This window comes from Zosterops lateralis (assembly GCF_965231275.1).
Source record: "Zosterops lateralis genome assembly, chromosome: 9".
Lineage (NCBI taxonomy): Eukaryota > Metazoa > Chordata > Aves > Passeriformes > Zosteropidae > Zosterops > Zosterops lateralis.
Window position 1 is genome coordinate 2,170,249 of NC_139769.1, and position 20,454 is coordinate 2,190,702.

Here is a 20,454-nt window from a genome sequence, read left to right on the forward strand (position 1 = left end):
AATCCATGCAGGGATGGGGACTCCAGCTCTGCCAGGACCAGACACTTTCCATCAAGAATTTTTCCCCGAGATCCAGTTTAAACCTTCTCTGGCACAACCTGAAGCCCTTTTTCCTCCTCCTGTCCCTGTTCCCTGAGAGCAGAGCTCGATCCCCCCTGGCTGTCCCCTCCTGTCAGGGAGTTGTGCAGAACCACAAGGTCCCCCCTGAGCCTCCTTTTCTCCAGGTGAGTCCCAGGTGACCCTTCCTGTCCCTGTGGCCACCAGCAGGATGTCCCCACAGGCCTTACAGACAAGCCCTGACCTCAAGTGAGCACTCCACAGCAGCAGGAACCCCCCCAGAAGCAGGGGCAGGGAAGGTCAGCATTAGCAAAGCCTTGAAGAAGCTGAATTTTGTCCTAGCTCTAGTTCTCAAAAGAAAAGTAACATTACAGAAATTAAAATTCATCTTACAGAGATTTTTTTTTTTCTCCTAAATGTCTGCCCTCAAAGAAAATAAGCTAGTACCTGTGTTCAACCTTAAAGAGAGAAGCTGGAATTTCTCTGTCTTGGTGGTACCTGGATTTGGAGCAAACTGAAAAAGACTCTGCAGATACAACCAAGATTTCTAATCCCACCTCTTCCAGGGCAGGAAAGGTAGAACCTGCCATGGAGAGTTTACCTAAGTCCTCACTTAAAAAATTGGATAATTAAACCCTTCCTAGCAGCAGGAGGATGAGAAAATAAATTAAATTCCCCGTGTTTTGCCATGTTTTTTACCTGCAGCAAACACAACTCTTCCCACGTGCAGTGATTTCTCAGCTAAGTCTTTCTTTCAGCTTTAACCATTCCTTTCCTAAAATGCAGAGAGAGTTGCATATAAATTCCTGCCACATCTAAAAAGGCTGATTTTACAAACAAAAGGAATGTAAATAATGGACTGCTCACTTTATAATGTCTATTCTACATTATTCTACATCTCATTATTTCCCAACTCCTTTTTAGACAAGGAGCTGGGAATTTCTGCTTCACCCACACCTTGCCTGAGGCAGCATTTCCAGAGCTCAGCCAGAGCTAAAAATCACCAAATATTTTTGGGGCCTCAACTTCTTTTAGACAGTTCTGAAAATGGAAACGATACCTGTGGTACTTGCTAAGGAAAAAAAAAAAAAACATGGAAAACTCCAAGTTCACCAGGAATCCTGCCTGGGTGTATAAATCAGAGCCCAGCTCTCATTTTGTCACTGACATTTACTTGCCCAGTGTAAGATTACAGCAGAGTAACAGCAGAGAGGAGGAGTTGGAGCAGATAAAAATAACTTTCCAACACTACTTGCTGCCCTCACACATGAGGTCACAAACATTTAATGGCTATTTTAAACTCCAACACTTTTTAAGCATCCAGTGGCCAGAGTCATCTTTTTTTTTTTTTTTTTTCCACATTAACAGATATTTAGAGGAGCCAGAAAAATATAATAAGCTGAATGTTTTTAGTACCTCAAAGCTGGTTTTTATTTGCAGCCTAAACTTGCTGCACTTTAGTCTTCTTATTTCAGCTGCCCTGGGAATAATTAATTGTTGTGAACAGTCAAGAGCTCAAGACAAATCTTCATTTTTCTCAAATGATGTTATTTCCTTATTGCATATGGAAGGGCAAACTTTATTTTATATAAAAGAGTATAAAATCAGGCAGAATTACAGAACAAGGGTAAGATGAGGATTATCAGCAAATGGCAAAAAAAAAAAAAAAAAAAAAAAAAAAGGAAAGAAACAAATCCTTTGTCAAATGACAAAATAAAATGAGCCTCATCCTTTTATACTTCTCATATCAAAAATACTGGAATGTTTAATTAGGAACCCATTACACCAAGTTTTTCCTCAGTGAAGCAGCTCCAGCCTGTGATAGAATTACAATCCATGGTAGAGAAAATAAGAACATATTCAGGGTAACAATCCTTTATAAAGCACAAATAAAATATTATAAAATATCTTTATATTACAACTGGCAGCTGGATTACTGGACAGCACCAATTTTTATTGTGCTTTGGTTTTTCATGCCCAAATCACCAAGAAATATAAATGCATGCCAGCTTTTTGAGAAGGACAAGAAGTATAAATCACCCCAAAGTTAATCCTGGCTCAGTGTGGCTGCTCCCAGCCCTGGCCCTGGGAGGTTTAACACACAAGGGAGTGCACACAGCTGTAAATCCACTCTTCCTGCTCATTCAGGGCCATCACGTGCTGGGAGACCTGGCACAAGAGAAAGCAGAGGTGAAAGAGAGTTCTCTGTGTTGGAGAGCTGCTCCCCAATGTGCTGTGTGAGCAAAATGTTCAGTACTTGTGTCACTAAAGGATGAATATTCATCATCTACACTGACATATATTCAAAAATTACTCCTGAGTTTAACAGCAAAATCACTCTTGATTTTAAATATCCATATCCATAAGGACTGAGCCTACAGTTTATACTGAATGAAGCCTAAATTCAAATTAATAATCACTTTAAATGGATATCTAAAGTGTCAGCAGCAATTTAAATAGGCCCCAAGCCCTGCCTGTGTCATGGGACTGCTCTGTTTGCACCAGGCTTGAATGAATCCACCCTGGAAAGCTGGGAAATATAAAACAGCTTGGATGTCTCTGCTTTTCAACAAAGAATATGTAGTTTTAGAAAAATAAAACCAGGGGGTTATTTAGAAATAAATGAAGAAAAACATCATCTGCGTTTGTAATGCATTTTCCATCACATTCCATCCCTCAGAAGCCTCATTTGGAATTGTCACTAAATTCTGCAGCAGAGCTCAGCAATCAAATTGTCTCATGGTTAACATGAGCCCTAAATCAAGTTCAACAAAAGTTAACCACCAGCAAATCACAGTGTGCACAAGGACTGCAATACATTTATTTCCCTTTCTGATTGTTGCATGTTTGGTCTGTTCTCACAGACATCAATTCATGGGATTCAAAATTGTTAAGTGAAAAACAAACAAACAAACAAACAAAAACAGTCTTAGAAAAAGAGTATTAAAAATCTTAGTGAATGGTGCATGTATAGAATGGACAAGTGAAACAGGCCCAGGTATGAAAAACTGGATTGTGGATTTTTATAGCAAACTGCACAGGAAAACAGGGATGCATCAAATGAAATAACAAAAAGCATCTGATCTGTTCTGGTCAGAAGATGCCACTATCCACATGCTCATTATCATGATAAAAGCCCTACAAAAAGAAAATATAAGGATGTCATCTGATTTTCTCTAGAGTAGCCTAAGCAATTAAAAAAAAAACAAAACCCTTACCATCATGGATTTTGGAGCCACTTCCACAGCAAAAACCGTCAGCCCCCTGTTGTTTAGGCAGTTCTTACTCTGCTCATTGTTGACATGAATTATCACTTTGTTTTCAGACTGCAGGTGAAAAAAACATAAAAGAACCATCAGATTTTACAGGTTGAGGGTCTGTTCTTTGTGCAAAAACTGCACAATTCCTTGGACTTCCTTTTACCTTGATGTTTTAGGGATAGAAAGACTTTATGGATACTCTGAAGATACTCTTGGAAGAGTAACAGATACCCTTTGAAGAGTAACAGTTTCAAATGTACCTTTGCACCACAGTCATGGTTAAAAGCCATGGAAGACTCGTTGTAACAACACAAAAGCTTGTGAAGATACAAGGAGGCCTTGCTGGGGCTCACAGCCCTGGCCTCAGCTTGTCCAGATCCCCCCCTGTGGAGTTTCCAGCATTCCCACCCAGCTTGGGGAGATCTGCAAACCAAAATCAAGTGGTATAAACAGAGTGGGCAGAGATAAACTGGAGCAGAGAGCATTCAGTTGTCTCAGTGCAGCCCTGATCTCCTTCTCTGACATATCCCCAAACATATAAATAACTCTGGAATATCCACCCTAAAGGGCGAAGTGCAAAGGCAAATCCAGAGTTCCAGGAGCCTCAGCATCCAGTCCTAATATTAGTCCCCCAAGCCACCCCCTTTTGCATGGCTGGGCATTTAAAAATACCTTTCTTGCTGTGATCTTTTAAGGTTTAAAGCATCTGAAGTTTAATATCTGACTGTGCTGTGTTTATTTATCCACAGTTCCTGGTATAAAGAACATTCATTGTGATCTATGGAAAAAGGTTTAAAATTTCACCAATCACTTCTACATGGATTGACAACTTTCAGCTTGAATTACTAATAAAGCACACCTGGAAGAATAATCAGGTAAAAACTCATCCATAACACACTCCTAAAAAAAAAATCACTGCTCTTTGACTTTTATATGGACATAGAAAACATTCAGTAGTGTAAATTCTGTGATCTTTGCTCCTGCTCTAATTTAATTTTCTGCTGTTACTGTTTGTTTCCTCATATGATGATGTGAAAATATTGAAAAATTGGGCTGTGAACACAAAAATATTCAGTTTCTGTATGGTATCTAGAACTGATTGCCTCATTATAACAATCTGCCCTTTCCAAGAACACTGACCCAGGCTCTTCTGAAGTCACAAACAGCACATCAGCAATTTTTTTTTTTAATGAAACAGACACAAAAACCTGATTTCAGGAAAAGCAATTCTCAAATGTGACCCAAGGAAGGAGGAGAGGGAACAATAACAGACATTAACACAAAGTATAAAATGGAAGTTTCAGGCCATACCTTATTTTCAATCACAGAGCTGATCCTGCTGCCTGACCTGTAGGTGTAGATGAAGATGTTCTCAGAGCCATCCAGCACTTTGGCCTCTCCTTTATTAAGCACAGACCTGCAGACAGCCCTGCTGAGCTGGGAGCCCCCTGCCTCCAGAGAAATGGCTTTAATCCTGGGTTTGCACCTCTCTGCACTGATGGCAATGACAAAGGGACAGGCCTGCAGTGACAAAAATCAGTTTTAGCATCACTCGAGCTGTAGTTTTTCCCCTCAGATTTTCACCCGCAGCTCCAAAGTATTTTCATATTTGAACTAGAATGACCCAGATGCAAAGATTTCCCTGGATATTAAATATTATAAACTGTGAGCTGTGGCAATCTTTTGCACCAAACAAAAACCCAGGACAAATGGCTTTTTTTCCATGCCATTCCCAGCACACCTGACATAGTTCAACACAACAAACCCTTCCTTGGACAGCAAAATGTCCAGGAATGAAGATGAAATCTGAATATATTCCAGTGCCTGAAATAAACCTGTTACTGTTGCTGTTTGTGCCACTGCAGACAGATTTAACACCTCTGCACTGTTGCATTTTTGAGCACTCTGGGAGTATCTTGGCTACATTTTACTCCTGGTGTAACAACAAGGGCTTTGTATTTTCCTAGACTGGGTCACAGCACCTCAATTCCCTTCCAAAGGCTGTTGGAATCCACCAGGATTTCTCAATTCTATCTCATTGCTCCTAAAACATCAATCTTCAATTGTTTGAAATCAAGGAATTGAAGAGTTAAGTGAGAGACACGAGTTAACAGCTGGAGATTTTTGGATTAATTATTGAAGCATTTGAGAGCTGTGCTGTCCTTTGGAAAGCAAAGGCTGGAGCCAGAAACCACAGCTGGAACGAGGCACAAAACACCTTCCTGAAATTCCTAACTGCAGAAAAAACCTCCCCAAAATGCTCTTTCTTGGAGGAGGGCTCTCTCTTGTGGCTGAAATGCAGAAAAACAGCTTTGCAGGAGCTCTGCCAGCCACAAGTCAAGAGGAAAAGGAGCTGCTGCTCATCCTTAAAATCTCTCAGCACAAAATTTTCACTGAGAGACAAGTGATGTCTGTCATACTGACTATTTTTAGGTCTTTATATATTTAATATACTGACTACCTTGACCTGTTTAACAGAGTTAAATAATAATATTAGATTGTGATCCTAAAAAATCTGTCTTACCTGGGAATTAAATGATTTAATTATCTGTATATTTAATGCTTTGATATTTCATAATTTTTTCTCATCCTCTTTCTTTAGAACGGATTATTAACATCAGAAATATGCAATATGTATTTCAGAATATAAAAATAAATAAATAATAAAAGCTGTAAGTGCACAGAAACATCAGAGAAATAATCCCTGCCAAGTAAACAATGTGGGAGCCAAACCCAAAAATTTTAATGAAGCATTAAATTTTTATGTTGAACCTCTTCAGAAACTGTTGTGAAAGGCAACAATAAAAGCAATAGTTATGTCTGGAAACTAGGAATTCTAAATCATGTGGAAAAAAAATCTATTGTGGTTTAGGCTACAAAATTGACTTTTTTGAGGAGAAAAAGTCCTGTTTTCTCTAGATTTGCTGACAGGGCACAGTTTACCATCCTTACCTTCCTATCACTCTCCACCAACAGACTGCATGGATTCTTTCAAGAGATACAATCCAAAATTCCTTCCTCTATAACCCCATAACACCCTGGCTTTTTCTAAAGCAAAGGAAAAGTTCTTTATTTCAAAGATCCAAGTGCCACATTAAGAATCAGGACAATGCCAGTGGCAGGGGGAGCCCTGGAGGGTGGCAGAGGGTCCCTGCCCTCCTGCAATCACTTTGTGGCAGACACAAAGGTTTGCAGTAATTCCATGAGCAGTGATTTTTTGCTCTGTGGGTCTCTCCTCACCTCTGTCATTTCTAAGGCTTTGTTGTAGCCCAGGGACAACAAAGTGACCCAAAGGTCCCAAGGATCCCCGTCCCGGTCGTTGGCTTCCATGAGATTCAGATCCAGAAATCCTTGTCTTGTTAGCTCGTTCTTCTTCATCTCAAAATTTTCTGTTTGAAAGGAATAAAAACAGCACTTAAAAATTTGTTCTCTTTGCAAATACTTTTATCCTTCCAAAGCCAAAATCCCCCTCCTGTTAACAAGGCTGAGAAGATGTCAAAGCAAATTTAGAGCCTCAGGATCTCCAAATTATCCAAATTATTTTGGAAAGAATGTCCTTGACCAAGCAGAGCTCCCCTGTGGATTTGGGATAATGCCCACAAACAGCTGGCTCCTTGGATAACCCCAAAAAATGGCCAGATTTCAAAACAAAAAATGAGTTCATATTGATTTTATTTCCCCCAAAAGTTTGTGCTTGAGCTTTGCAGAATGGGGTATTTTAGGAATGGGAAATGAAAGTCAGCTGGAGCCAGCACCTTGAAATGCTTCAGGTCCTTGATACAGGAATGATTTACTTAGTTCCTAAAAAGCAATAAAATTCCAGTAATCCTAACACCCCCCTCTAGAGAGAATATCATAGATCCAGCACTCTAATGTCAGCAAACACATAATTGAAATGTCCTGGTGTCAGGGGCTTTTAAAAATGGTTTTCTCATCTTCATAACAATGCTAAATCTTTACTATATATTATTAAAAAGGGATTACAAATTTAATAAATCTATCCAGGGGTACAGATGCTGTAATGAATGGCTTGAACTTTGGTGTCAAGATTGATGATATTTGTGTGAACCCTTCCACTGATTGATGACCTGGTGAAACATTCCCCAGCTTCTCCTCTTTCCTCTCTTAATTATTCACACATTTCCACCCCTCCTGCTTGTATCACCCTGACAAAGCCATCAAGTGTGGAAAAGCACATCCAAGGATGAAGCAGAGGAGAAATTCAGCTCTAGAAATGCATTTTTGTAGTTTTCCATCAGTTAGGAAAAATTCTGACACCTCAGAGTGTTTTGGGAAGAGATAATTAAAAGGGTTTGCCAGATTTAAAGTATTTTGGTCAATGTGCCACAACCTCCAAAGGAATTCTGTCATGGATATTCTAAAGGAGACACTGGCAACCCACAAAAAACTCTGGATACCAATTTATATCCTCAGATCCACACTAATTAAATGTCCCTCTCCACCCCTTGTGAGATAAAAAAGCAGCACCAGCCCAATGTGCACAAAGGAGATGGATTAAACAAATACCTGTGACAGTTTTCCTTCCCCATAAGATCCAGGATTACAAACCCTGTGGGTTTTGGCAGCTACAAAACAATTAGGAAGGGGAAGGATGCTCTCAGCAGAAGGTCAGTGGCACACACAGCAGAATGAAGCAAAGCAAAGGACAGGAGACTGGAAAAAAAAAAAAAAAGAAAAAGAAAGGAGGAAAAGAATAATATCTTGGAATAAGTGCAGAATACCCAGTTCTATCCAGCTTGGAAGTTAATTGATAGGCCTAATTAGCTGTAGCACAGTAATGAACTTACCCTTACACACAGCCCAGGCTTCCTGATCACACTTTTCCCCACTTGTCCTCAGCTCAAAGAAGTTGTATTCCTCCAGACTCAGGAGCCCATTCCCATCCAAATCAATGGTTTCAAATATATCCAACAAAGCAGCTCTGAGGGATGAAAAAGGCCAAACTATTTCCAAAGGCTTCCATTTCATTCTACTGGCTCATTTTTATTTAAAATCAATTTTACTTTCTTGCCAAGAACTGTTCAGTCTGAGATTATTCTGTGCAAAAAGTACTTTGGGAAGATCCAGATTTTAAAAAGCCACGTTTTAGCTGGAAAAAGAGATTTTTATTGGCATGTTTGGGATTAAAACTTACCTGAATTCTTTGGTGAGAGCCAGTTCTCCATCCTCATCCCTCCAGAGCAGTTTGGCTTCTCCAGTAATTTGTGTTTTGACCTTCCTCAGCCTGCAGCCAGTTGTGAAAGGGAGCAGCCAGTAAAGCCCAGCCCCAAGCTCCCCTCTCCAGCCAAACATCTGCTCTTAAAGGAAGACAGAAAAGTTTGGGAGAACTTCTCAAATGATGCCTTTTTTTTTTTGTTGTTGCCAGTAATATTCATACAAAAGTGATTAATTAGTTGAAAACATTAGGAATGATGGGTTCTCTCCTTAAAAAAAAGTTGGTTGTGTGATTAAAAAAAGATTTAAAAAATAGTGAATCTCTTAGAATAAAAGTTAGAAAAACAGACAGGAGAGAGATGAGGGAAGAAGGGGGAAAGAAGTTAATGCTCTCTTATTTCTGCCACAGGAAAAGAATATTTTGAGCACTATAAAGTTCAAATTTAAACAAATTTTGCCTTACGAATTTTGTGTTTGAAGGTGCAGAAGTACAAGTGAGTTTTTACAGAGCAGTTGTAAATACACCCAGCAACTCAGCAATTCAGGGTACAGCTGGAATTCCTTCCAAACACATGGAATTCCCACCTCCAGCAGCAATACACACATTCAAAAATAACTATTAAAATAGGAATAAACCAAAAATCTCCAACCTCTTCATTCTGGAGTTCAGTAAAGCTCACGAGCTGTAGATTCTCTTGGGTTTCACTTTCCTTCAGAATAAACAAAGCTGTATCCACTGACAACCAGTGACAAGATTTTCCTAAAAAGAAAAATATCCCCCCCAAAAAAATGCTTAATAAAGGCCCAAAGTTGTTTTTCTTTGCATCTCAAAATAGATATTCCCCATATATTTATTGATTCCTACTGATGAAAAATGGAAAAAAAAAATCTATTCTATGATATTGGGATTTTCTTCCTGTTTAGATCAAGCAGATAAATTGTTCCAAGCCTTGTGATTATCTCACAGATAATCAATAATTTTATTATTAAGAATTAAAGCTAAAATAGTTCTATCATTAAGAATATCAAGGAATGGTTACAAACCACTTCTTTTTGTTTAAAAAAAAAGTCAGCCCAGGTGACTTGAAAACAATTCTGGGGTTTAAAAGCTCCTGTTTTATGGGATTAAAAAAGGAATATTCTACTTGGGGAAAAAAAAAATAATTCCAGTGCAGCAATTGGATGAAATTGTGGTAAATCTCCAAGTCATCACCTCTTTTTAAAGAAGAAAATGAAATCTCACACTCACCTCCTGCCTGGGGAATATTGAAAGGTTTGATGGTGACACAAACTGCAGATCTTTGGGGTAAATGCAGCCTGTACTTGTGACTGATGATTTCCCCATCTTCCTCCAGGTAGAAGCAGCCTTTGGATTGTGCCCATTGCCAGTCCTGAAAACAAAGAAAATATTAAATGTTTCCTTTATTCTAGATGAAGATAAAAGTGCCTTCTATGAAATATTAATTGATATGATTATTTAATAAACCATGTATAAAATATACATGATTCAGCATCAATATATTTTTATTTTTTAAAAAATCCCAAATAGTCCTTTTTGTGGATAATTATTGAAAAGTAACTTTTTTTCACTTGTGAAAAGTACAGAGATTACCCCAATGCTCCTGTAGCTAAAAATTAAATTGGAATTGCCACAAAGATTCTGCTAATTATATTTGCAAACAGCTGACAGCATGGAGTAATTTAAACACAAATATTATTCATTTTGCAACTCCCTTTCTGCTGCTCTTTGGAGGTTTGGAAGTTTTTTTAAAAATTAAGATTTTGCTAAAGAAGTTCTAAAAGACTTTCAAAGTAAATTGGCTGTGGAAAAAACAAAGGTTAATTAAGTTATTTAAAATAAAGTGGGATATCCAATCTCTATCCATATCCATATCCCTCCCCTCCTATAATTTCCCATAATCTTTTTATTGTGGCTGGAGAAGTTTTTAGGGATAATCCTTATGGAAGTGCAGCTATTTCTGGACCATGGAGCCAAAGATCAACCCCTGGCCAATTTTTCTGGAGCAGAATAAACCTAATTAATAAATTAATCCAATAACTTTATAGATAATAATTTCACCTTTATCCACGAAACCGGATTTGTAGTGACAGGACGAGGAAAAAAGGGGACGAATCATAAAAAAAATAATTAGGAAAAAAGTGATCAGAGACAAAATATCTCTGGGATTTAATGGTGAGGGTTGGATATGGAGCAACAGCTGGGGTTGTGTCAGTCAAAAAGTGGAGAAGGGGAGCTGGGATTAACATAAATCAGTGACAGAATTCCAACATGGATTTCAGCCTCTTGGATCATTTCCACTGCTGTTCCCAAACTGTTTATTCCAACATTTCCATGACTCCTGACTTCATCTAAAAGGAAAATTTTTAATGGATTTTTTTTTTTCTTAAAACTTGACACATCTGAAATAACTGGTTGTTTGCTCCAAGCCTGATACTTGCCAAAATTGTTGGACAAAAAAATCTTATCTTTATCTTTTCCTTTTAGGAAATCAAATCCTGTTATTCTGGCAGAGAGCATGAGGTGGTGCTAGAAGTCCTTAATTATCCAATTCCAAACAGGTATGAAAAATTGGGAAGCTAAAAGAGGATTTCCTGATTGGATTTTCCTCTGTCACTTCAAAGCAGAACAGAAGTTGTTCATTAAGAGCTGAAGTGGGAATTTTTTCTGTTAGAAATATTAATTGGAAAGAAATGTTAGGCATTACCTGCTGCTGGTCACTGCTACAGAAATTTAAGTTAATATTGAAAATATCCACACATTGATGTATAATTCCTAATAAAAAGCAATGATTGAGAGGATTTTTTTTTAATTTTAGACATTTCACCATGTTCTGAGTTTCACTGTTTTCCTCTGTCAGAAATGTAAAGTGGGTGTTGCTCCAACATCCTGAGGGCAATGTTTTTTTACTTATACAAAAAAACAGGTGAACAGCAAAAAGAAAACATAAAATTCTTGGATAGAAGATGAATTTTTGGCTGGTGGGTTCTGATTCACACCACAAATAAATCCCCAGGTATTTATTCATTGATTCTGGCAGAGCTTGCATTGTGCAAAATGAAGTTTAAAAAAATTAACAGTTCTACTTTCTTCCACCTTTCCATGTTTATTGATTGATTTCAGATTTTTGGAGGATGCCAAGCAATACTAATCAATTTTTTGGTTTTTTCTGTCAGTTTTTACTGGCTTGCAGAAAGGAAAAAAAGAATCCAATCTTGGGGAAGTGTGTGCTGGTTTTCTCCACCCCACATCACATTTGAACAGGGTGAGATTGCAGGTTAAATTGCATGGAGGTCCAGCTACCTCAAACAGACTGCACCAAACCCCCCCCGGGAGATGATGTTTTGAAATTTTAATATAGAACAAATGTCACTGTACAGCAATGGGGAAGACAGAAAGCACTTCAGAGTTCAATAACAAATCCAGAGTTGTTATTTGAAACAAAAATGCAGCTCCTGAGGACAATCAGTTCCCTTTTCCAGCAGCAGTTACACTCTGTGGTCAGGACCATATTTTCCCTTTTATACAGAACTCTCCAGGTGCACATTTTTAATGTATCCCAGCAGTTCCCAGTTAATGTTTTATGTTTTTACAGCTATTATTTTCTGTTGAGAGAAAACTAGTAAAGGTTCAGTCAAGAAAGGGAAAACAAAGGGAAAAAGATCAATATTAACACTCTACAAATATTGACTTAGCAAAGTGACTTTGTTGTCTCTCTCCCTCAGGAATTTATATTGAATGAGTGATTTATTTAAAAGAAAATACTGATAGGACATATTAGTCTAACTAAAAATCAATATTTTCAGGTTACAGCATCTATTTACCAAGCAATGCCCAAGCAACTGAATATGCTCAGAGATCTGTTATTTATTTCCAATTACCTTTCATGCAAAGGTTTATGATACACAATCTTTCAGACTACTTAAGCATTTAAAGTTCTCACCAACCTAATAAATTATTCAATTTGAAATTTCTCAAGAAGTCATTAACTGTTTTCTCCAACAGTGGTTTCATTTATTAAAAAAAAAACCCTACATTTTGTTCTATTAAACCTTCACACCTGAAAAATTATTTCCAATAACTTGTTGTCAGCAAAACCAACAGTATATAAAAATGTTCATAATAATAATAATAATACGTATCAAGAAAGCTCTCAGTGGTTTATAGCTGCCCTTGACAAACTGTTAATAAAACATAAGACACCATTTTTTCTCTGATTTTTAGCTTCTTTCCAATGCAATAACACGGGTGCCTAGAGGAAAACACACCATCATTTCAGGGTGATACCTTCATTGTGGCAGGCTCAATAATTAGCTTTGTGCTCCTGCTGCTGCTGTTGGCACCCACAGCCACAGTGGTGGAGGTGGAAGCTTTGCTGCTTTGAGCTGATGAAGGCCTTGAAGGAGCTCTGCTGTCACCTATAAACAGAGATATTTAATTACAATTATATTATTTCAACTCCTCTCCTAGTGCTGTTTATCCCTAAACTTTGCATTTAGGAGCACAAAGAAAACTGGAGATGACAAGAACTCCATCAGAGTCATTTTTGCACCTCTTTGATTTGAAGCAACTTGGAACAGCACAAAGTAGATCCCAAAATTTCACACTTGGTGCATCTGCAGTCTGTTCTCTGAGGAGGTTTTTCAGTTTGGGAAGGTTTTGAAGTATCTTTGTAACTTCAGGAAGGACATTAAACTGTCCATAACTTATTAATTGTGCTTGAAAAGCAGCCTCAGTAATTGAAACAACACAGAGCTTATTGAGAAATGTTTAGGATTTCATCTCTGGTCTAGGAAGGAAATAAATATTTTTGCCTATATTGCAACACCTGAGCATTCATTTTGTCTCTTCCCTCTGGACTGTGTGACATGAAAATCAACAAAACCCACCCTTAGGAATTTGAGAGTTTCACAGACGCAGCCATTTGAACAGATTTTACTGACACAGTAGAAATTATATTCATCAATAAAATCTTCACTAGTCTGAGAAAAATTCAATGAAAAATCTGAGAAAAATTAAACGAAAAATTTGAGAAAAATTAAACAAAAAATTTGAGAAAAATTAAATGAAAACTCAGCTGCTCAACTTCATCTCCAACAGAAAGAAAACTTAAAATAAGAAATAGAAATACCTTTAACCAGTTTGTGATCAGCTTTCCTGGGGGATGGTTTGGACACTGGCAGTGTGATCCCTTCAGAGGAATTTCCAGTTTGGTTCCCAAAGTGCTGCTGCCTCAGCCGAGGGTCAGTGTCCAGCCTGGCCCTTGCAGCTCTGCAGCATTGCTCACTGGTGCTCAGGTACAGCTCACAGAACTGCAGAGGAGAAAAAAAAGAATATTTCACTTACCAAGTGCCATTTCCCAAAAGGTTTTAAGGAGTAAAGTGTAGCATTAGCACAGGAAAGGCCAATGTAATTTTAATTTTAATTTTCATTAATCAGAACAACCACTCAAGTATCACAGGAAAATTCAGCCATGATTCAACAAGGAAGTCCAAATACTGAACAAAAATTAAGTGTGACTTTCAACTCTTCTTTTCTAGATACTGGAAGACTGATTTTTAACACAGGATTCTCACCAGTTTTCCTCCTATAAAACCATATTTATGTACAAATCCTCTTGGGCTGTTTATTCAGCCCAAAATTCAGAATTCTGAGGTAAAGGTCATCACTAATGCTCATATTATCAATAACACAAGAACAAAAATCATTCTTGGCCATACCTTGTTGTAGTCAAGTTTGCCATTACAGTTAAAATCAGTTTGTTTAGTGATGCTGGTCACTTCCTCCCAGGTCATTTTATCACCTCTCTGCAAGAAAAAAACCAATAAACAGCTCAGTTTGGGCTGCTGATCAAGAATTCTGTTCACCTACAGCACAAATTTTATAAACAGAGGAAGAATCTTTTAATATTCTTTCAGAGAATCTTATCTTGCAATAGGTTTTGACAGATTTTGATTTTGAATCATGGAAACAGAGGTCAAAGATCATTAAAAATTATGTCTTACAATGCTACTAAATATCAAAGAGATCAATTCTATCAGTTTATGTAATTCTGAGGTGTCTTCCGGAAACCCACCATGAAAATCTTCCATAAAATGGGGAATCTCAGCTCTCAGTACCATCTAATTTCCAAAATCTCTACTAATTAAAGATGGATCATTAAGTTTCTAGTGATACTCACTGTTGTAAGAATTTTACAAAGTTCATCATGTAAAATATATCCATCTTTATCTGTGTCTATTTTCTCAAATGCTTCGAGCAGTTCATTTTTTGTAGCTGGCTTTTCTTTTTTTACAATAGCACAAAAATCATCAAAATTCAGTGAAGTTGTTTGTGAAGTCCAGTATTTGTTAATGGTCTTCTGAGAAGGATTTCTTCCAGCCTGTTGAAGTACTGAACAATAAAACACAATATTAAAAAGGAGATTTCTCCAAACATCCTTGAGTCACTTTGCATGATTGAATTTTTTTAAAGCCAAATCACTCCAAGAGAAAAGTGGGTCTGAAGGACAGTTTTGGTTATGATCTTAATCAAAATATCTATGAACTCAAAGGAAGTCTCAAGTGTAAAATTCAGCCTATAGCCAGTGTCTTAATATCAAGAATATATACAAAAATATATTATTTTATATATATATATGTGTGTATACATCTATTTATTATATATATATATATAATTTTAAAGTCTGCACATTATTGGATCCTATTTTTACTAACACAAACATCATCTCTGCACTTCCTCTGCCCAGAACTGAGAGCAGAATTTATCTTACACAATGTTTTATGTCACACCTGTACATTTGAATGTATCAATTCAAATTATACAACATGAATTTGAAAGGAAAAATGATAACCACACATGCAACCAGTGCCAGGGGTGTCACACCTTTGGAGAATTTGGCATTCTCCAAAATGAATTTGCTGGATCTCTTTGCCTCTTCAAGGTCTTTAGTGAACACATCCTTTCAGTTCTCAGCCTGATGAAGGTATTACGTTAAATGGAAATTAAATTCAAATGCACAATCTATCTGTAATGACAGGGATGCTTTTATACCTTCCCAAATAATCTTGGAGGGAAGCACAGGAGATCCTCCATCTCTACCTGGGCTGGCATTTGATTCTGAGCCAGCTGAGCAGTGCCCAAGCCTGTGGCAATGCTGAGGAGCAGCTGTGAAATGAGGTGGTGGCACGGTGACAATGTTCAGTGGGATTTGTGTCACCAGCAAACCAAAAAAACCCAACAAATAAACAAATAAACAAACCAGGCACCTCTGGTGTTAAGCACTGAATAAAGATTTGTGCCTTTCCACCTCTGCTGGAGGAGCCAGAGCAGGGCAGGGCTCACATCTTTCCCCAGTACAGAGCAATGGTTTGGGGATTTCAGTGTCCAGGGCAGCCAGGGAGGGAAGGGCAGTGACTCTGTGGGTGTTTTTCCATGAACAGGAGAGTTCCCTGGAATGTCAGTGCAGCACATGATGATATTTGATAGATATCCTTCAAATATACAATCCTTCATTTTATATCTCTGGGAGATCAGCACTTACCATTCCCTATGTGTCTCCCAATTTATATTTGTTCAATCAGATTGCACTTTTTATTTCTATTTCTTTCTGGTCTAAATCACTCCAGTAATATAACAACAGATAGGAAATGAAGTTATTATTTAGGGATAAGCAAAATTCCTACAAATAAAATTTCACAGGGCCAATCTCTCAGTGAGCACTTTAGTTTGGAATATCAGCCAAACTTCATGGAGCAAGAGATGCTTAAACATTGGCATTCATTTGAGAAATGCCAAAATTGACTTAAGATGAAACATAAGTCTTTAACTCTCAATGCTTACAAATTCTAAAATAAATTCTTAAATATCTGTGAAAGGATTGAGAGTGAAAACAACTCTCTGCCCTCTCTAAGCTGACCTTGAAAGCAAAATGCCCAAACAGTTGCTGTGTAGCCAAGTGCCATATGGATGGAGCTGAAAGCCAAAGCATTTATTAGTGAGATGACATTTGTTCACACCACCCCTCTGTTAAAATCCAGATTATCCCAAACTATCATTAGGATGTCATAAAGGCCCTTTTATTGCAGCTGGGAAAGCCTGGAGAGCACCAAGTCACAAGCTGTAGGAATGTGCTTGTTAATATCTGGAATTTCATGTTCTGAAAGAAGCTGCAATTAGTGCACTCAGCTTTTACAGAGGTGGTTTCCATGAAAAATCTTTTTTAAAAGATCAAAAATGCTCTAAGAAAAAAATATAAAATCAACACCCAAACAGAGCACACAATCCTACAACTCCAAAGTTGCAAAATTGGAATTGTATTTGCTTCAGAAATTTTATCTGGTGTAGTGAAACCACCTTCAAAACTGAGGTTATTTATTACTCAGTCTTACCTTACTCTGTCCTTATCTTACCTGATCACTAAGATATATCATTAATAAACCAACTTCCATTTCTCAGGTAATTTTTTCTCACTTCCCTTTGAAATTCCTGAAGTTTTCAAAACAAAGCCCCACAGCTTTCAGTTTCTACCAATAGCCTTATTTAGTGCAGAGTTTTTTTGGGGTTTTTTTTGTGTTGTACTGCTGACAACTCCACCACCACTAACACACAAATATAGTCTGGACAAAAAAAAAATAAAAAAAAAAAAAAAGAGACCTTGAGATTCCAATCTATGAAAGTGTAATTCAGGAGGAGTTGAGATAAGGAGTAAGAATTCTTATGGAACACAGTTATGGTGGTTTTCTGTGCCAGGACAATGGCCCACTCTAAACTGAACTGAGACTTTTCCTTCTGGTGATTTACAAATAAAATAATCTACAATAAAATGTCTCTGTTTGGCATTCCCACTTCCACCAGGCATCCAAAACTTCAATTCCTCAAACCAGTTACTGAGTTTATGCTCACTGCAATCACCCCATGTAAGAGTTAGAGGGGAAAAAGATCCAATCTTACCTAAACTGAGCTGTTCTTTTGATTTAATATTTTCTAAGCTGCTTTTTAAGACAGTCAGATAAGCTGCTCTGCAGTTCATGTAAAAAATGGCTTCTTCTGCATGCTGGGATTTCTTCCCTTGGGGATTTTCTGAGTGTGTGGATTTCTGATTCCCAGGAGTGCTGGCCATCCTGTGAGGGATGAAATTCCAGTTAGAATTTGTAACTGTGTTAATAATGCCTCTGGCTGTCCTCTGAAACACAGACAAGCCCCAATTATCCAAAAATCCAGGTCATCATATCCTTTCTTTTCTCTAAATCTGGGATGGGAATAATTATCTACACTTGGAGGTGTAGCACAATGACATCCACAAGCAGAAAGAGTTGGAGCTCTAATTATTACTCAGTTTATCATTCCCTGGCAGTAAAATATTTAATTTCACTGTATTTTATATAGTTTCAGACATTTCATATTACAAGTATTATATAAATATTATGTAGTCTTGATTTTTGAAAGCAGAAAAGCACATTTTCATGTTATCTATGAAGCAAGGCTTTGCCATCCATGTTTTCTCTTTTTACTCTTATAACTCAACAAAACATATGGATAGTAATAAAATTGCTCCAAATTGGAATCCTTAATTTCAAACAAAAAAAAAAAAAAAAAAAAAAAAAAAAAAAAAAAAAAAAAAAAAAAAAAAAGCCAGGTTAAGCCCAGAATTCCATTTCTTAGAGTTACCTAAATATAAATAATAGAAATAAACATGCACAAAACTTTGAGCAACTCAAGCCTTTTAAGTCCAAGGCCCACAGAATTATAAACAAATGGGAAAAAACAGAAACACTTTTTTTTTTTCTCAATTATTAAAACAACTCAAAGCAGTAACTAATGCTGTTTGCTCAGCAATGGTCAGCAGACTCTGACAGCAGCTTTCTGCTTCCACCAGAGGTGATTAAGGCTTTTAGAAGGCCACCACAGAGGGGCACTAAATCCTGCTGTGCTGTTGCTTTAACAGCCTCTTGTATTATTTTACCCAACGCTGACTCCAGGAAATATATTCCAGTATAATAAATGGAATATCTCAAGTTCAGCAACAAGACAACACCGTCCCAGGGTCTCCTTCAGGACTCATTGGATTTTTCCTCAGGAGGCCTCAATCACTGGCACCTTGTTGAGTTATACAGGTCCTTTACACTTGGGAAAGGCAGATAATCATTGCTTATCAAGGATGAAGTACCCAATTTGTAACACCCTGACACTTTAATATTGCACAGGCACCAGCAGAACCCCACAGGGATCCCCTGGCACAGCCTGGCTCCTGCAAACGGGTGTCACTATAATTAAGCACCAGAGTTACACAAATGGAATGGAACTGGGGGGGGATGAAAGGCAAGGAGGAGAAGAAGAATAAATGTTAATTTTCCAAGCAACCAGTTTAGAAAATGTGAAAACTCTTGTTTGTACTCCTCGGACTTCCCATTGCTGAGATATTTCTTGTGTGGGCTGGGAAGTGCTGCCAATTCATTGTTGGGAAATCCAGTGAGCAATGGCTCAGTGACAGCACTGCCAGCAGCCCCCTGGCTTAGGCTGGGACATTTTCACTGGATAAATGACACTTCACAAAAACAGACAGAGGGGAGCAATCCAGCCCAGGCTTTCAAACAGGGAGAGAGGAGGTTTAGATTAGAGATTGGGAAGAAATTCCTCCCTGAGAGGAGGAGGGGACAGCCTGGCACAGAGTGGATGCCCCTGGAAGTGTCCAGGGCCAGGCTGAACGGGACAGTGGAAGGTGTCCTTGCCCATGGGTGGAACTGGATGAGTTTTAAAGTCCCTTCCAACCCAAACCAGCATCATATTCTCAGCCCAGAGCACTGTGTGCAACGTCCAGTCCTTCCTTGGACACCTCCAGGGAAGGGGGACTCCATCCCTCCCTTCCAATGTCTAATCACCCTTTTTGTGAAAAAATCCCTCCTGATGCCCAAAGCCAGACCCTCCATGGCAACACTGACCTTCATGTCCGAGGCTCATCCACACAGAAACGAGGAGTTTGCTAACAAGAGAAGTGATGCATTTATTATTATTGTTATTATTATTATTATTGAGACTTAACCATCTTTTCTAGAGTTGTACTGCAAGGAACTCAAAGCTCTATTGGCACAGGGGAGCTCTGCCCTGCTCTGGCCTCGTCCACCTGAAAGGAGGAAACTTTTCCTGCATTGATTCTCCCATCACCTCCCTCCTGGGGGGCTTCAAGGGCTAAATTTGCGAAAAGAAAGGGAAGGGAAGGGAAGGGAAGGGAAGGGAAGGGAAGGGAAGGGAAGGGAAGGGAAGGGAAGGGAAGGGAAGGGAAGGGAAGGGAAGGGAAGGGAAGGGAAGGGAAGGGAAGGGAAGGGAAGGGAAGGAAAGGAAAGGAAAGGAAAGGAAAGGAAAGGAAAGGAAAGGAAAGGAAAGGAAAGGAAAGGAAAGGAAAGGAAAGGAAAGGAAAGGAAAGGAAAGGAAAGGAAAGGAAAGGAAAGGAAAGGAAAGGAAAGGAAAGGAAAGGAAAGGAAAGGAAAGGAAAGGAAGAGAAAGCTTCAAGGGCTGAATTTGCCACCCACCGTAATAAATAAACAGCCAAAAAAATAAATAAATAAATAGCAATGCCCTTTCTCCAGCCCTGAGGGGACTCAGCCCTCCCTCAGCCCTGCTCGGCGGTCCCTGAGGGACTCCTGAGGTGCCTTTGGCCCTCCCGAACATCCTCGGCCCCGGCCCCGGCCCGGCTCCTACCGCGCACTGCGGGACCGACCAGCCCACAGCGACACCGGGAGCGATCTCAGGACCCTCGGTCTCGGCCCTGGGGGTCTCGGTCTCAGTGATCTCGGCCTCGGTCGTCTCTGTCTCAGCCCTGGGGCTCTCGGTCTCGATCTCAGGGATCTCGGTCTCAGTGATCTCGGTCTCGGGGCCTTCAGTCTCGGTCCCGGGACTCTGTTCTCGGTCTCGGGGCCCTCAGTCTCGGCCCCGGAGGTCTCGGTC

The 20,454-nt window shown here is 38.8% G+C and overlaps 1 protein-coding gene across 1 annotated transcript; it reads right to left on the minus strand.

Annotated features, from left to right (window-relative positions):
- Positions 1 to 1,485: 1,485 nt before the first annotated feature.
- EFCAB7 (EF-hand calcium binding domain 7) lies at positions 1,486 to 20,303 on the minus strand. The gene is made up of 14 exons (XM_083867180.1): positions 20,209 to 20,303; positions 17,464 to 17,633; positions 14,693 to 14,904; positions 14,232 to 14,318; positions 13,643 to 13,823; positions 12,799 to 12,929; positions 9,742 to 9,883; positions 9,143 to 9,252; positions 8,473 to 8,630; positions 8,126 to 8,259; positions 6,558 to 6,706; positions 4,629 to 4,838; positions 3,276 to 3,383; positions 1,486 to 2,226 (listed from the first exon to the last, which is right to left on the minus strand). The coding sequence occupies exons 2-14, from the start codon at positions 17,630 to 17,632 to the stop codon at positions 2,152 to 2,154; spliced, it is 1,866 nt and encodes a 621-aa protein (XP_083723306.1). The 5' UTR covers position 17,633; positions 20,209 to 20,303; the 3' UTR covers positions 1,486 to 2,151.
- Positions 20,304 to 20,454: the final 151 nt, after the last annotated feature.

What these genes read in the sequence shown, in the direction of transcription:
- EFCAB7 (XM_083867180.1), bottom strand. Translation starts at nt 17,632, where the DNA reads ATGGCCAGCACTCCTGGGAATCAGAAATCCACACACTCAGAAAATCCC. An exon ending in TTTGTAAAATTCTTACAACA is followed by an intron (nt 14,319 to 14,692) that starts GTGAGTATCACT and finishes TTTTTCTTGCAG; the next exon opens with AGAGGTGATAAAATGACCTG. An exon ending in TTGAGCCTGCCACAATGAAG is followed by an intron (nt 9,884 to 12,798) that starts GTATCACCCTGA and finishes CTTTGTTTTCAG; the next exon opens with GACTGGCAATGGGCACAATC.